At 40.8% G+C, this 16,432-nt stretch overlaps 1 protein-coding gene across 1 annotated transcript in view; it reads right to left on the reverse strand.

Annotated features, from left to right (window-relative positions):
• The window catches only part of NID1 (nidogen 1), a 249,834-nt gene extending 243,341 nt beyond the window's left edge, over positions 1-6,493 (reverse strand). Inside the window, exons 1-2 of the mRNA XM_030194981.1 lie at positions 6,488-6,493; positions 5,635-5,748 (exon numbers count right to left, since the gene is read on the reverse strand). Of these exons, the coding sequence (XP_030050841.1) occupies positions 5,635-5,748; positions 6,488-6,493 (120 nt within the window). The remainder of the gene's footprint in view (positions 1-5,634; positions 5,749-6,487) is intronic.
• Positions 6,494-16,432: the final 9,939 nt, after the last annotated feature.

A 16,432-nucleotide genomic window follows, 5' to 3' on the forward strand; every position in this document is an offset into this window, starting at 1 on the left:
CGAACAGGAAAAACGTTGGGATTTCCTTTTCAAAAATATGTGAGGATGACGTCTTGCTCTGAAAACTTCCAAAATGAACAGCCATTTTCCAAAATGAAACATCCAAAATATGAACACCAAAAAAGCAGGCAGAAAAATGTCTGTCTGGCATCATTATACAAAAATGGCCACACAGACATCCCTGCAGAGCAGAGGAGCAGCCTAGTGGTCAGTGTAGTGGACTTTAAACAACGGAACCCAGGTTCAAATCCCACCTTAATTCCTTTATATGTTATCGTGAGCCCTCCAGGAACAGATAAACACCTACTGTAACTAAAGGTGCACCACCACAATTGCCATCACACTTGCAGGTGTCTTATAAGTTCAGGTATAGAAGGTATTTCTGTGTTTCAGAAGGGCTCACATATTTGTACAGAAATAAAAATAAGAGTTAATGGGAGTTACACCTGGGTCCCATTGTCCAAAGTCCAATGCACTGACCACTAGGCTACTCCTTACTCTTGCTTCCTGCTCTATTAGGAATGGACATAATACCTGAAGCTGTCATAGAGCCTGGTATCCAATATCACTTTCACTTCTTGGAGGGGGGGGGGGAGAGGGGGTCAGTAACCACGGGGAGATGAAGGAGGGGTTATGCCTTCATCCCACCAGTAGTCAGCTGCTTAAGCAGGGCAGCTTTTTGTACCCTGGATGACTGAAACAGGTCTAGATAAAAAACAAAAAAAAAAAAAGCTTCTTTTTTATCCTGTATGTTTCTTCTTGGTCTATTAACCCCAAAAGATGTCCTAATTTTGCTATTTAGACAAATTGAAGTGTAAAATATACAAATTCTGCCTTTCAAAAATTGCAATTTTGGATGTTTTTGGCAGATATCTCAAAATGGCTAAAAAAAAAAAAAGTCTGCTTCGATAGTGAGCACCATAGTCTATTCCCAGATATAGGGGGGGGGGGGGGGGAAGAAATTATGTGCTCCCAGTGGAGGTTGGTTCAAGAGTGTACATATGTACTTGCCCTTTTTTGTCTATCTTCTTTGACAGGCCCTTATGATAATATCAATATGGTAGATGACAGCAGTGTGCTCAGTTATGCTTAGAAACAGAAAATGATGGTACATAAAGACCATATGGCCTATCAAGCCTGGTCCACATTTAATGAGGATATATCCCAGCTGCCAGTCCCAAAAGACTGTTTGTTCAAGTCAGATTTTGCCCTCTTTGGCTCACTACCATTCCATGCAGTCTAATATATAATCTTCCACATCTAATCTAACAGCCTGTACCCTCTTCCCCCATCTCACCCAAAACCAGTGAGGCCAATGCCCAACCATCCAGCAACCTTGGACTCTTTCACCTTACTGAACGGTACCCAGCCACCACCAATCTAGTTAATTTCTGAGGAATCATGCCATACTGCTACCAACCTAGCTCTCCCTCACTTCTCCCTCCCCAACTTACTATGCCCCACATTTACAGAATTTCTCTGCCCTGTTCCTATCACTACCTTCTATATCCAATGCAAACTGTGGGTTGAACTTTGGTTTAAGAAAGGTGGTATATAGACACAACAATATAACATAACATGTCCAGATTCCATTACAAGTGCGGGCCTGTTTGGCTTCCATTCATAGGATGTTCCAACCTTTACAACGGCGGACATTTTGGATTTGATTACTTGCCTTTCCAAATCCAGGTTCAAGGGTGAGTTACAAATAGGTGCGCACAAGTTATTCTCTGTCCAGGTTAACTTACAATCTAACAGTCCTACTCAATGTTCAGCCCCTCTGCCATTTCTTACCATTAAGTTTGTAAACAGCCGACAAAACACTAGGCATGCCATTATCCAAAACGTCTGGTGTTTCTCTATTCACTGATGTTCGGGACTCTCTATGGCCTCTCTCCTTGTAGATTATCTTACCCTGAAACCCTTTCTCCATGTGTAAAATATCAAGTCCACTATTGGCCCCTTCCTTGCAACCTTTTTTACCATTTGCAGAAGGACAGCCAGAATCTCACTACTTGTAAATGATCCACACAGCAATGCTTTCAGGCCACATCCGGTAAAATAAATCTCTCAGCATCAATACACCCCCCTTCACTAAAGCCTCCTCACTACCCTAACCCAAACAGCATTATACGGTATAATCCTTCCCAGAATCTTAAACTAATATTTCTTTCAAGTTACAGCATAGCATTCTATAGCCATTACTGTTCTTTAACAGCAAAATCTGGCAATCATTTACAATCTAGCACAATCCACCTGGGATTATAAATTACTGCAGTTTGAACTTTTGTTCTGGTAAGAAAAACAGATTTCTGCGAGAAAGCACAACAAATTATATCACTGCCTGTCTCCTCAGAAGTGCTTCAGGACGTTCTCAGGGTTAAAACATCTGTTGAAACCGCAATGAAAAAGAAAAAAAAAAGACGTTTTCATTACACCCCTTTCCGACTAAGAATCCTGGCTTCTTCCACCCACTTAACGCTGACGTTCGCCCCAGTGCTACTTGCTGTAGTTTCCTGAGGGCAAGCTTTTTTTCAAGTATCACCACAGGAAATTCCTGCCTCCCCACTTCTGAGCTTCCAAAGCCAGTCTGGGGAATGTAAGGGAGAGCGGACATCTGACTTTCCTGCTTTACTGGAGGGTCTAGCCTGGGAAGTCATCTTTGTGACTGTACCACTACTGCGATTGTTGTTAGCTCTTAGCCAAAATGAAAATCATTTACCACCAAACAGGGTTAATACATAAGAAGGTACCATTATATCAGAGGCTCCCAAACTGGGGTCAGGACCCCAAGTGGGTTTAGATAGGCTCTCCATAGGCGCATCATTATTCTGCACCTCCAGGGGTCACACAATTTATTTTGGCTGCAATTATAGAATCACAGCCACAGAAGTTTGGGAAGCGCTGCACTATATGCACATAGGGGGCAATTCTATAACTGGGCACCTCATGTCCTGCAGTGAGAGCTTGTTCTATTGTATTTTGAATATTTTTACTGCTGTAACTGATTATTGCTTGTGTTGATTTATTCTTCACTATACACCGCCTTGAGTAAATTCTTTCAAAAAGGCAGTAAATCCTAATAAATAAATAAATAAAATCTGGTCATCCACATTCCTTTATATAAAATTAGCAATACCCGACATCAAAGAACCGAACCTTCACCAGTCAGGAGCAGCAGGGCCTAATCAATTTGCACTGAAGAAAACATCACGACAATTGAAGAACTAGAAAGTGATGCAACACTGATATACCAGCCACAGATTTGGCATTAATGGGGGTCTTTTACAAATGTGCACTAGCGTTTTTAGCGTGCGCTAATGATTAGTACATTATAAACACTAGAGATGCCCATACAAATATATGGGCATCTCTAACAGTGCACACTTATTTTTACCGCGCACTGAAAACGCTAGCGTGCCTTTGTAAAAAGGCCACTAACTTGCAGCCATGTAAATGTAACAAGGGAACATGTAACCAAGTATTCTGTAACTTAAGCACATTAAGTGATAACCCCACCTTTTGCCCCACCCATGCATACTATGTTGTGCACTGCACTGCTGGACCAGAGTGGGGATATAGCGGAATACAAGAGATGTATTGGTATATACCCCCTTTGCTTTGCATGCAATGCCATTTACGCTTACAGAAGGGCACTTTGGAATCCTGCTAGTGTTTCAGCACATAACTGTACACTTACCAGCCAAATGCTAGCATTGTATAATTATGCACATAAGCAAGCACCTAGAATAAGGCAGACAACTGGATCAGATTCCCAGGACAGAGTTGATCCAGTCCTGGTTTACCGCGCTGCATGCAGGGAGTTGTAGTTCCGACTTCCCAATGCATTCCCTAAGAAAAGCAAGACTACAAGTCCCATTGTGCAACAGGGTAAACCCAGGACTGGATCAAACCTGTCCTGCAAATCTGGATCTAGTTGGCTGCCCTTATTATAGAATTCCCTTTCAGTGACCACAAAACCAGTTTCTCTCTATATGCAGTGGTGGGACTCCCCAAATTTTCACATAAACACCTTGGGTTCTCTTCAAATTGCTTAGAATAAGCCAAAAGCTCATTTTACTTGTAGACCTTACAAATTCTCAACCAAAAGACCCAGAAGGAAGCATCTCTGGGCTCCAAAGAAGAGGTGTCACCATGAGAAAAATGTGCAAGTATGTCATGCTATCATCCCTTTTCCAATGCAGATCAGCTGCCTTTCTTTCTTCCGGTGTCAGTTGGGTATTTTTGAAGGACAGGCACTGGGTCCACCGTGGAGGCAGGAGCCGGGAGGAACCATCTCTCAGTCTCCCCTGGTGTTCTTGCCTCCCACCACCAATGGGTTTGGGTCAGCACTATGTGCGGATGTGACCAAGTCTGGGAAGAAGCAACAACCATGTTCTGGAGCACCACAGAGCTTCCAAGTTAGCCAGTTCCAGAAGAGAAATTTTAAGCAAGTCCTGGGTTTCTGCCATCCCATCCTGGTCCATTAAAGGACCTGCAACACTGATTAAAATGGACAGAAGCGGGGATTACAAATCCCACACTGCTTTGGGATACAACATTAAAACCAGGACTGACCAAAAAGTGTCCCTCCTGGAACTGGCTATCTTGGCAGCTCTGGCTCCAAAGGAAGACAGCAAGAGGGAGGTTAGTGAGAAAAGTCTGCCAGAGATGAGTGAGTGGAGGAGAGAGGAGACTTTAGGAGCTAATGTTTCAAACTGATTGGGGTGCTGAACCCAATGCAAGTTACTCTGGGACATGGTGAAGGGTTTTGCTCAATTGAGGGTGCTAAGCACCCACGGAGCTGGTGCAAAGGAACGAATAAATAAGGAGGAAAGGACATGGAGTAACGAGGAGGAGGAATGGGAAAAAAGGTGAGAGAAAAAAGAAGGTGGAGATCGGGGTAGGAGGGAAAAGGAGAAAGGTACAAAGGCCCCATGCTGAAGGAATTAGGGAAGAGGAGGAGATTGTGATGTAGTTAAGGAAGAACAAGACGGCTAGAAACTGGAATGAAAGAGGGTCAGGGATGGCTGCGAAACGCGAATGAAGGAAATAGAGGGCCCTGGATTTGGGGGTGGGGGGAAATCCAGCGAGATAATAGAGAAAAGAGTGCAAGAGAAAGTAGGAGGTACAACCTGCAGGGCAGGCAAGTAAACGAAAAAAAGGAAACAGGAGGGATAGAAAGAATAAAAACAAATGAAACATACTTTCTGCAAAAGGAATGAGAAAACTGAAACAGAACTCTGGAGAGGGCAAAAATACAGATAAAAGGCTAATGGAAAAAGACATAACGCCAGAAAAGCAAAGGTTACAAATTGTTCTGCGAGACCCCTTCCCATCTCGAAGGTCGCAGGTATGGCCCCCAAATCCCCTGAGCGAAACCGGAGGATTAAACCTCCGGCGGAGAGGAGGACCCAACACAGGTTTCTGATCTTCGCAGCAACTTGAATGTGGAACTTTTGTACTGCAGAATGAAAGCACCAAGGGGGACAAAAAAAAAATCCCCCACCACGCTACATGTCAATGAAACCGATTCAGCAGCATAAAAGTTTAGCTAACGAGTGAGAAGTTTGTTTTTAATTAATACATCTGTTCCCTCCTGTGCCCCCTCCCCCTCTTTTCAGTGATACTCACGTAGAGCTCGGACACTTCGGTTCCATAGAAGTGCAGCGGCAGGCTGAGCCGCAGCCGCGGGGAGGTGCTGTCGTCACCGCCCTCCAGCAGTCGGTCCCCGCGCTGCGCCCCATACTGGAAGGAGAGGGCGACGAGCGGCGGCACAGAAGAAGAAGAGCGCAGAAGTCCAACGCGAGCACCGGTACCCGGGCCATGAGCAGGACAGTGAGCGCGAAGAGAGCGGCGCGCTGGGTCGCGAGACTCTGCCCCCGCTCAGCGCCTCACACACGGGCTCTCAGTGGCGGGGAGGGGGGGAAGCCGGCGGTCAGCCACCAATCCCGGAGCGGGGCGGGACACGGGGGCCCACTCCCCGCAGCCGGCCACCCAGCCTCTCGTGCTCAGTTCCTGACGCGCCTTTCACAACTTTCTGGCACTGCTCTGCACAGTGCTATATACATTTAGTCTTAATATTTTATGTGGATTTGTAATAAAGAGAGAACATTAATAACAAGAATTGTACTACATATTGATATTTAAATTTAATTAAAACAAATTAAAAAAAAAAGGACACCTTAAAGGTATGTAAGCAGTATAAGTTCATGCACGTGACCCAGATGGTAATAATATACATGAGAAACCAAGAAAAAGTACAATATGCACAGTGCTATACATTTAGTCTTAATATTTTATTGGATTTTGTAATAAAGAGAGAACATTAATAACAACAATATTTAAATTGAGTTAAATGTAAAAAAAAAAAAAAAGACACCTTAAAGTATGTAAGCAGTATAAGTTCATGCACGTGACACTGATGGTAATAATATACATGAAGAAAAATGGAAAAAGTACAATATACACAGTACTATACATTTACATGCATATCTAATTAGGCACTCATTTCATATTTTACAAAACAAGTGAATTCTTACTGTACTAAATGAGGATCACAGATATGATCTATTGAACGTTCAGTATGAGGTTGTATGATTTTTTTATGTAGTATTCCATTGTGCATTTATATGATGCTGAATAAAAAAAAAATCGTTTAAGCTAAAAAATAAAAATAAAAAGTTAATTTCTAGCATTTGTTTTCTGCCCAGTTCATTTGGTCCTTTTTTGGGGGTGTTGGGGGGCAGTGATTGATAGCTGGGAAAGATAGTGACTAGGAGAAGGGACTGTTTAGAGTTTTAGGGTTGTCCAAAAAACAGCTGCAGTCAGAAGAAACAAATAGGTCCCGACGGTCACACTTTTACCCACAGCGCAGGTGGTGGTCTCCAATACACTGATCCATCCAGGTAAATGGCTTTAGGAAATTGTCCACATGGAGAGTAATTTATAAAAGGTCACCTAAGTAATATTTGAGGCCAAGGTAGCACCTATCTTATAGGTAATAAATAGAAATAAAACAAAAACAGAGAAAATGAAATGATACCTTTTATATTCGACTAACAATACATGTTTTTATTAACTCATCTTCTTCAGATCAGAAACCACGTACCACGTCACCTATTTATAAATACCAGAAATCACAGCTACATGATTCCAGATAACACACTTGCTCAAGAGCAGATTGTAAAGGTAGGATATGCATAAATCATGATTCTACCCAAATCCTGCCCCTAAGCACACCTGCAGCTGTGTTTTGTAATAGAATATCCATTGTAATATATATCATGCCCCGGGCAAATTTTATAAGATGCATTTACATGCATATGCTGGCATATACATGTCAAATCCTTTACATATACATATGTGGAGTATTTTATAAAGTATGATATTCAATTATGGCTATTATAGAATTGTTCTAGGAGGGGTGGTCATGATTGTGAGACAGCCAGCATCTTCCTTCCTCAAACCCTGCCATTTCCTTCTGTTGGGGTGACGGGGTCTTGTTCCTGCACCACACTGAGTTCCATTAGTGTTGTGGGAGAACAGGGAACCTGGCAGGGGGAAGTGAAGAACAGGGAGATAAGATGCTGCTGTCATGCCATGCAGAGCAGCATTCCCTACCCCCACCCCTTCTCATGCCCTAGGCTAATTCACCTAGTGGCATGGCAGGTCCTGGAGAGGGGATCTCAGGCAGGAAGCAGCAGAGGGATAGTGGTACAGGGAGGGAGAGAATAGGGGAGGGGGAGAAAAAGGACTGATCAGAGCTGGATTAAGGTATAGGTTTAGATTTATTGATTCTACTACTACTACTTATCATTTCTATAGCACTACTAGACGAACGCAGGCAATTCTTGTATACCGCTTTTTTGTCATACAACCAAAGGCGTTTACATATTACATATAGGTATGTTCTCTGTTCCTAGTGGGTTCACAATCTAAGTTTTATATCTGGGGCGGTGGAGGGTTAAGTGATGTGCACAGGGTCACAAGAAGCCACAATGGTTCTTAGTCTACTCTGCTAACCAAGGAGGTTTAATAGACAGGAGTGGAAGTGAGCCCATCTAGTCCATTGTAAGCAAGGAAGCCAAATGGAACAGTCTGAGTTTCCCCTTCCCTTCGCAGCTGTCATCCCCGTTTACTCAAAACAAAGCAAGCAAACCTGTGAGCTGCTGCATCCACATTGTCATTTTTTTTATTGTTGGTCCAACTCTAACAAGTCTAAAACTGTTTCAATTGGATAGGTAGTGCCTTAAAAGGTGGAGGACAAAAGTTGTTGTTTTTTTTTTTTTTTTACTTATTGGACAGCTTTTAATTTATTTGAAAGCTTCCCATATGTAGATTATAAATATCATGAAATAACAATTGAATATCACTAAAACAGCTTTAAAATTATTATAGCTGGTATAAACAGCAATTTTAAACTCTGTATTTTGTGCTAATTTTTCTACACTAAAAACTAAATAAATACACTGTATACAATACAGATGGGCAAATTTCAGTGAGGATATCCTGTCTCCTGATGAGTTCATCTTAAATGTTGTTGTAATCTGCCTTGGGAATCATGGTGTTATAAAGATGATGGAATATATTGAAATTAAATGGAAGTAGAATTAAACTCTCCTTTCATTGGGGCACATGTAATCACATCTTCATCTGTTTTGTAGAACTTTACCTTTTAGATACATAAATGGATTATTCTGTTGTTTGAGCATCTTTCAGGGACAATTGGTTTATAAGTCAAAAATTAAAATATTTTCTGTTAAACAGATCTCTCATATGTTGAAACATAACTAAATGGGCTATAAGCCCCTAATGCAGCCCATTGGCTTTCTTATATTTTGTTCTTGTGATGACACATACTGTGCCAAAACTGTGCCATACTGTGAGACAGAAAAATAGAATTCAGTAACATCCAAAACATATTTTTTATGTTTTAATCATCTTTATTAAAAGCAAAAATGTTGGTTGATAAGCTTCATACAGAACAAGAAAAAAAACAGTAAACCATCCAACAGGGCACAATAAAAACTTGTACTTTTACCCCAAGAACCCTTCCCCTCCCATACTCCCCTCCCACCCTATAAGCCCATCTGTTTCCACCCACCAAAATAACACAACACATGTACAGATCAGTAGCACTCAAAGCATTTCATAACAAGTAAAGTCATAAACAGCACAGTTTATACCAAATTGTTTAACCACACTTTGGTTTTGCCTTTGGGTTTAATAAGCAATACCATATGCATGTAAGTTCTAGATAAACAAATGTAAACAGTCTATGTTTAAGGCATATGCCCTAAATATGTAATACTAGATAGCAATAATTAAACAATGATGGAATATTCACATAGCAGGCAGCCAACAGATTTATTTTCCACTGAAAATAATCAACTTTGTATAAACTTAGCGACTAATACTGTGCTGTTTGCTTGCATTTGGTGGTGCATTGTTTGCCTGCATAATAAAATCGCACTTGCAAATATTTCTCTGACACGGCTTTAATTAACAAAAGCTACCATAAGAGGTAGACACGTCGTATAATTAGCATAATTTTATTGTATTTGGGGTAATGACTGGAGAAAAATGCTATTAAAAATTGAATTACAAAGCATGAAGTTGACTTGGTTAACTTCTGCTGTATATCAACCAGTAGTAAATAATAGTAATAAACAATATTAAGTGCATTTTTATAATATATCACTGCATTCTTCAAAACAGAAGGAGCAAGTTCCCACAAACCATCTAGGCACAGGTAAAAAAAAAAAAAAAAGCTTTCAAATGCTCCCAGATTTCAACCTAATACATGTTAAATGTGGGATATGAATGTCATAAATAAATAAATAGACAGAAACTCTGAATGTTAAGCACCTGATTCTCATAACATGATGTCTGTTTTAGTGGCCCATTACCAGGAGAAAAAAAATCTCTGTACGAATATAACACGTGCTAGGGTGTCCCTGTAACCAGCCCCTCCAACTGACCACTGATTAAGATTTATAACAAATTACTACTCTACCTATGAAAGTTATCCCATTTTTATTCTTCCTCTGTGTACATCCGTATGCTGCACAAGCTGGCATGTTTGAAAATATAAGTGTTATTAAATAAAAATGCTACCAACAATAAAGAATGACAATTTAGATGCAGCAGCTCATAGGTTTGCTTGCTTTGTTTTGTGTATACGGGGATGACGGCTGCGCAGGAAAGGGAATACACAGACTGACCTAATTGGTTTCAGTGTTTTGACCTTACTGAATTTCCTTGTCTATTAAACCTCCTTGCTGCTAACCATTAGGCTACTCCTCCAGTACTCCTAGGCCTTTGCCTAGGGCCCAAAAGTTTAGGGGGATCCTGTCAGATGTGTTGAGGAGACTAGGGTTGGCACTATCTGAATTTTTTTCAGGCTTCTGAAAACTTCTGAAAGCCAGAAGAATGGCTAAACATCTGGATATTTTTTCAGAGTTTAACCCTCTATAGCCCCAATCTCTCACTTCCAGTGCAAGGACTGTGGTAGGATCCAGCCAATGGGAAGGCTTCTAGTCACAGGAAGGAGGAGCTGGTCTGCAAAGGATGGGGGCAGAGGAATATGTGAGGGCAGCTAGTGAAACCAACAAGGTTTAATAGACAGGAGTGGAAGTGAACCTATCTAGTCCACTGTAAGCAAGGAAGCCAATTAGGTTAATTTCTGTTTCCACTCCCCCCCCCCCCCCCCCCCCCCCCACCACACACACACAGCTGTCATCTCTAGTACACTCAAAACAAAGCAAACAAACCTATGAGCTGCTGCATCCACGTTGTCATTCTTTATTGCTGGTCCATCTGTAACAAATCTAAAGCTGTTTCAATTGGATGGGTAGTGCCTTAAAAGGTGAAAGACAAAAGATTTTTTTTTTTACTTATTGGACGGGTTTTTTTTATTTATTTGAAAGCTTCCCATAAGTAGATATAAATATCATGAAATAACAATTGAATATCACTAAAATGGCTTAAAACTTATTATAACTGGTAGAAACAGGAATTTTAAACTCTGTATTTTGTGCTCATTTTTCTATACTAAAATCTAAATAAATAAATACACTGTGTGTGACTGTATACAATGCAGATGGCCAAATTTCAGTGAGGTATCCTGTTTCCTGATGGGTTCATCTTAACTGTTGTTGTAATCTGTCTTGGGAAGCCTGGTGTTATAAAGATGATGAAATATATTAAAATTAAATGGAAATAAAATTAAACTCTCCTTGCATTGGGGTACATGGAATCACATCTTCATCTGTTTTGTAGAAGTTTACCTTTTAGATAGACAAATGGATTATTCTGTTTTGAACATGTTTCAGGGACAAGTAGTTTTATAAGGCAAAGTAAAAACAAATATTTTGTTTCATGCAGATCTCTTTTGTTTAAACATAACTAAATGGGCTATAAGCCCCTAATGCACTCCATTGGTTTTCTTATATTTTGTTCTTGTGATGACTTCTACTGTGCCAAAATTGATCGATAATAAAAGGAGCTAATTTTGAACACTATCCACCATAAAAGGTTGTTTTGTAGCTGTACATGAGGAATTGTGATATTGAATAAATAAGTGTATGTTTGTGTCCCTAGTCATGCATCCAAAGTTTATATAATCCTTTTAAGAAAGCCAGTTAATCGTTTAACTTATTAATGGAACATAACCAGAGAGGCGTGGTATGGTCGCATTTTCAGTATGGTAATACTAGGGCCCAGCTACGGAACAGGTTATTTTTATTTTGTTATATTTAAATCAAACATTATCCCAAGCAAACGGGTTCAATGTGGCTTATACCATTTGAAAATACAGGGCCCTGTTTACTAAGGTGTGTTACTGTTTTTAGTGCGCCAACACTTAGCGCTCTCTAACCATGTAGACGCCTTTAGAGATATTGTAGGCACATACATGGTTAATGCATGTAAATGGTTAATGCACGTTAAAAATGTTAACTCACCTATATCGCTGCTTAGTAAACAGGGCCCACAGTGAGACAGAATAATAGAATTCAGTTATATCATGGATACGTCTGAAACATTTAACAAAGTTGAGATTAGCATGTATACCCAACTGGGCATTTAAAAGTTTATCCTTTAATGATATCACATGTTCAGAGATCATAGCCGTAAGTATAGGTAGTTATTAAAATATTATCATATGCACACATCAGAACAGGTATCCATCACATTGCAAAAGTAAACAACAACTTCTATAGAGTGCATCCAAATTTATTTTTGTATTTTCTTATTTCCATCTTCCAAAATTCCAGACAGCAGATGTACAGATCAGCAGGACCCAAAGTAAAGTCAGAAACAACACAGTTTATACCTAATTGTTCAACCACCCTTAGGATTCACCTTTGGGTTTAAAAAGCAAAACAGTGTGCATGTAAGATCTGGATAAACAAATTAAAACAATCAAAGTTTAAAACAAATTCCCATAATATGTAATATGTGGTAGCAGTAATGAAACAATCATGGAATATTCACATAGCAAACAGCCTGAGGCAACACGTGTATTTTCCACTGAACATAATTAACTTTGTATAAACTTGGCTGCTAATATTGTGCTGAACTGGACAATGATGGCATATTTAGGGGTATGTTTACTAAGGTGCGCTCTAGGCATGTTACTGTTTTTAACGCGTGTTAATGGTTGATGCGCATTAAATGCTAATGCGTCCATAGGATGTATAGGCACATTAGCGTTTAACATACCTTAACTTTAAAGGCATGTTAAAAATGCTAACGCACTTTAGTAAACATACCCCTTAGACTGACTCTGGACTTCTGCATGAAGGTAGCTCACCCTCATTATTTAATATCTTTCTTTTAAATAGTAGTAATAAACAATGTTAAGTGCATTTTTATAATATACCACTGCAATTCACAAAAAAAAGGAGCAAGTTCCCACAAACCATCTTTCTCTTTTGATCTAGGCACAGGATAAAATATTTTAAATGCTCCCAGATTTCAATCTAATTACATACATAGTAACGTGGAGGGGCATTTGCTTGTAAATCTCACTCCTTAGTGTCTCTGCATTTAACAGAGGCAGTGGAGGGTAACAATGACTTGCTCATCTTCCCTGGTTCTCAGCACACTACTCCGAAGCTGTGAAGCAATCTTGTTCCAAGAGGAAGACTTTTTGGCCAGTCCTGTTTTTTAACTTACATGTCAATTTCATGTGACACATGTAATCCCTGATCCTACCCATTGAAATCAATGCTACACATCCCATAATGCACTTAATAGGGTTGTCAAAATTAGAAATCTATGGCTGGCCTAAAATCCCCACCCCCTCTGAACCTACTGCCTTGCAGTAGAATGTGTATAAGAATTAGGGAGAGGACCAGGAAAAAAAACGAGTAGTCTGTGGGGCACTCTGGCTTTGAGCAGCCCTAAGACCAGGACGCCCCCCCCCCCCCCTACACACACTTATACATACTAGACTAAATAACCTTTTCTCAAGACTGTTACCCATTTACTATCTAGAAGACTGATCTGTGCTCTCTTTCTGGCTTTTATGCTGTCACTAGTCTCAGATCTGGTAAACCTCAATTGGTCAACTACAAATGCCTTTGCTCTGATTGGTTCCTGCTGTATATATCTCCGCTGATTGCAAGGAGGTTTTATGAAAGAAGACGGCATGACATCAAAAAGTTGAAGCCGTCTCCCCTGTGCAGCTGCCATATTGTGTGATCCCAAACATTTGCAGATGCTATTCAAAACAATAGCAAACCTGTGAGGTTTATGACTGCCCCCCCTCCCCCACACACACACATGGGGAATTTCTAGGGTGGCAACTTGAAGAGAAACAATAAAAGCTGATGTATTTGAAGCAAAAGCAATAGGTCCTAGCAAACCTAAAGAATCATCAGTATGTACTGTGGCCTTCCACCAGGACTACTTTGAAAAAGGCTGTTCTAGGTTAACCAGGTGGTTATCTGGTGCCACCTGTGCATATCTGCAATACTTGGTAACTTCCAGAAGATTGCCAGGTACGCTGACACTCAGTATTGGTGCTGGACTGGGTCAAAAGTTGGAGAGAAAAAAAACTCTGAAATGTAACTCTAGCTCTTTGATCTCTAAATGGAGCGACTATCACACCATCACAGATTAAAAAAAAAAAAACCTCCACAGAAAATACTTTTATAATAAAAAAAAATATTTTAGCTTCTTTCACAATCCAATGCAGAACAGTCCCATATCCAATCTCTCAAAGAACCTTAACAATAATAAATGCACTAGCTTCTCAATGTTGAGTTTCCAAAACAACCATCAGCCCTTATATTGCTAGAGAGATGTTATAAATCCAATTCCCAACAAAATAAAACATAGAAAAGAAAATAAGATGATACCTTTTTTATTGGACATAACTTAAAACATTTCTTGATTAGCTTTCAAAGGTTGCCCTTCTTCGTCAGATCGGAAATAAGCAAATGTGGTAGATGACAGTATATATAAGTAAAACATCCAAGCATTTCATTGACAGTCTAAGGGTGGGGGTGGGTAGGAGGTATGCATGGGAACAACAAAGCATTTCAGAGATAGTCTAACAGGATGGGGGTGGATAGGTGAGAGGAGGGTGATAAACATAGCAATACAACTTTATGGTTTATAATGGGCTAGAAAACCCAGATCTTTGTTAAGTCCTGTCTGTTGGGCAGTGCCGTAGCGAGGATGCCTGACACCCGGGGTGGGTTGCCGCTGCGCACCCCCCCCAGGTGCAGGGCATGGCGCATCCCCCCCTCCAGAGCGCACTCCCCCCCCGAAACGCACCCTCCCCCCCCAAAACGCACTGTTACCTTGCAGCGGGGGCAGGCAGGAGGGCCGATCCGCCCCCAGTGCAAGTCACTGGGAGCTGCGTTGGCTTTGCTGCTTCCCTGCTTTCTCTGCCCCGGAACAGGAAGTAACCTGTTCCGGGGCAGAAAGAGCAGGGAACCAGCGAGCCGATACCCCCCCAGCGGGTGTCAAAATATTCAATCATTCTGACTTCAAAGGTCTGTTCCTTTATTGTTTTAAAGTTACCTTTCAGGATTCTTACTGTGAAGTCACTGGTACAGTGATCTGGTTTTGTAAAGTGCTGACCCACAGGGGTGGGAACCAGGCTGGCACCAGCATTCTTCATGTGATGTCTATGTAGATTAAATGTTGTCTTTAGCATCTGGCCTGTTTCTCCAATATAGCATCCTTCATTACATTTTTTACACCAAATTATATACACCACATTGGAAAATGCGCATGTGAAATATTCCTTTATGTTGAATATTTTTCCTTTGTGAATGACTGTGGGGTCCTGTGAGATGTTTTGGCATAGCTTGCCAGTTTACTTCTGATTAGCTTGTGTTTCAAGTTGGGTGGCTGTCGGAAGGCCAGCATTGGTGGGGCTGGGAATATCTCTTTCAGTAATTTATCCTCTTGGAGTAGAGGCTGAAGATCTTTTATGATTTTTCCCAAAATCCCAAACACAAGCTAATAAGAAGTAAACTCCCAACACAGACTGAAAAAGAAGAGAAGGGCACACATCTTTGCAATACAGCCAGCTGCAAGCTATGCCAAAACATCTCACAGGACCCCACAGTCATGCTTTTAGTATAGCTTCTTTTTCCATTCAGTTAAGGAAGCGGCTGATAACTGCATGTGGCCGTTGATCCTGTGGGCCCTCTTGCAACAGAATGTGGCCTTATTACAATCAAGGCCTAAATAACAGAAGAGCCAAGAGCTAAAAAGAGTACAGCTCCTCATCCGAACCCTCCTCCGGGAGACCCACGACTCTCAGGTTATTTCTACGTGCTCGATTTTCCTGTTCCTCCACTCGGTAATGTAAAATAGTATTTCTATCTGTAGTTTTATGACATGCTTGGGTAACAAAGGTCCCTTGTAAATACTGTATATGTATATCAAAAAAAATCTACCTGATGACCCCCCCCCCCCATATGAGATGTGAAAGGGAAATGGGACTTGATATACTGCCTTTCTGAGGTTTTTGCAACTACATTCAAAGCGGTTTACATATATTCAGGTACTTATTTTGTACCAGGGGCAATGGAGGGTTAGGTGACTTGCTCAGAGTCACAACGAGCTGCAGTGGGAATTGAACGCAGTTCCTCAGGATCAAAGTCCACTGCACTAACCACTAGGCTACTCGTCCAGATATTAGGGTCAAATGCATTTAAATAATTTAAAAATCTATAAATCGCTTCCATGATAAACTTTGATCCACATGTTCAGACTGATACACATATCTCTCTTCAAAATCTACTATGTATAGACAGGCTACTGTTGGAGCTACCATGGCTCCCATAGCCACTGCCTTAATTTGAAGGTAGAATTGGTCTTCAAATAAAAACTAATTTCTTTTAATGAGCAAATCTGCCATTTTACATAGAAGGCTCAACTGACCTGCCGATATTTCTCTCTG

Source organism: Microcaecilia unicolor, chromosome 3 (genome assembly GCF_901765095.1).
Source record: "Microcaecilia unicolor chromosome 3, aMicUni1.1, whole genome shotgun sequence".
NCBI classification, from domain to species: Eukaryota; Metazoa; Chordata; class Amphibia; order Gymnophiona; family Siphonopidae; genus Microcaecilia; species Microcaecilia unicolor.